Consider the following 1,707-nt stretch of genomic DNA (forward strand, 5'->3'; position numbering starts at 1 on the left):
TCTGTATATTTAACCAAAGAAGTGGTGGCAATGTCAGATGATTTAAAAGGTATGCAGATCAGTGAAATAAATGTGTTCAGTTGGTATAGGACTTCCAAATCACCACTAGTATTGGGAGGGTGTGTCAGAATGGTTGAAGTTTTCCATAGGAATCTGCAATGATTCTAAGGTTGCTTCATGTACATATAATTCAAATGATTTTAAGCAGCGCTTTTTTTGTAAAGAAAAAAAAAAGTGCCGGAACTCACACGTCATACAACCCGCCTTGCATACCGTACAAGGTTCCATCCAAAAAAGGTGCACGAACTCTGTTCTGGGCGTTCTATGACAAAAAAAGCCCTGATTTTAAGTATTCCCAAGTTAATAGTAGCCCCCTAAATATTCAAACACAATATATTCAAAGTTTGAAATATTTATATTATTAATTGATTAAATAATATGTTTTACAGTCTACTCCAACTAGAAATCATTCTGAGTCATATATAATTAGTAAATGCTGATAATAAGAGATAGCAATCAATCTTCTTTCAATGTTTTTTTCTTATTAACTCTTCCCTGATATTTAAATGTGGCCTCAGAAAAATTAAGAAACATTTTGGAAAAAAGATGCAACCTAATAGCGCGGCACTTGAAGCCAAGATGGAAAAGATCTCCACGGCCACCATGTATTTTCCCTTGGTGCTCAAATAGCTTGGAACAAATGACACCCAAACACTACAAAAGATCAACATGCTGAAAGTGATAAATTTTGCTTCATTGAAACTGCTGGGGAGTTTCCTGGAAAGAAAAGCCACTGTAAAACTGGAAGCTGCCAAGAAACCCATATAACTCAGAACAGAGTAAAACATAGTTACTGAGCCTTCATTGCACTGTAATATAATTTCTGCAGTTTCTGAATGTAAGTCTGTATATGGGAAGGGAGGAAATGTTGCCAACCAAATTGTACAAATAGTTGCTTGAATAAGAGAACAAGAAAGGACAATGGAGATGGCCAGTTTTCTCCCCACCCACTTCCGTACCCTGGATCCTGGTTTGGTGGCCATGAATGCTAAAAGCACAATGATGGTTTTTGCCAAAACACAAGATACAGCCATAGAAAAGACAATGGCAAAGCTGATTTGTCGCAAGAGGCAAATGATATTCCCAGGTGGAATGATGAACAGCAATGTGCAGAGGAAGCAGAGCAATAGAGAGATAAGAAGCATGTAGGTGAGATCCCGGTTATTGGCTTTGACAATGGGAGTGTTGTGATGTTTCACAAATGTTACTAGCACCAAAAGAGTGAGGAGAGAAAAGGAAATGGCTAATATAGCTAAGCTCATTCCCAAAGTATTGTCACAGGACAGGAAGGTCATTGTTTTCCTAATGCATGAGTCATGTTTCTTGCTTGCATATTCATCTTGTGGGCATTCAATGCAGTCATCCGCATCTAAAGGTGAAAAGATTGCTTCAGTCATGATTGCCAACTCAGGAATTATTCCAGTTTAATTAGTATTTATTTATTAACTAAACAAGTTTGTACAGCTACCTAACTCACATGCATTAACTATAGGCAGTATCCTAGAGTTAAAAATCCACAATTTATCTCCAGCTTGCCTCATGATATTGAAACAGAATCAGACAAGCTACTTGATTGGCTTCATATGGGGACCCACAAATCTGCTGACAAAATCATATCTTCAAGTCTTTGCACAAAAGCAACAATAT

At 37.3% G+C, this 1,707-nt stretch overlaps 1 protein-coding gene across 1 annotated transcript; it reads right to left on the reverse strand.

The window, feature by feature from the left end:
* Window positions 1-527: 527 nt before the first annotated feature.
* LOC308676332 (vomeronasal type-2 receptor 26-like) lies at window positions 528-1,457 on the reverse strand (the record flags this gene model as incomplete). Its single annotated transcript, XM_081342143.1, has 1 exon — window positions 528-1,457. The coding sequence occupies one exon, from the start codon at window positions 1,455-1,457 to the stop codon at window positions 528-530; it is 930 nt and encodes a 309-aa protein (XP_081198269.1).
* Window positions 1,458-1,707: the final 250 nt, after the last annotated feature.

This window comes from Vipera berus (genome assembly GCF_964194415.1).
Source record: "Vipera berus genome assembly, chromosome: W".
NCBI lineage: Eukaryota > Metazoa > Chordata > Lepidosauria > Squamata > Viperidae > Vipera > Vipera berus.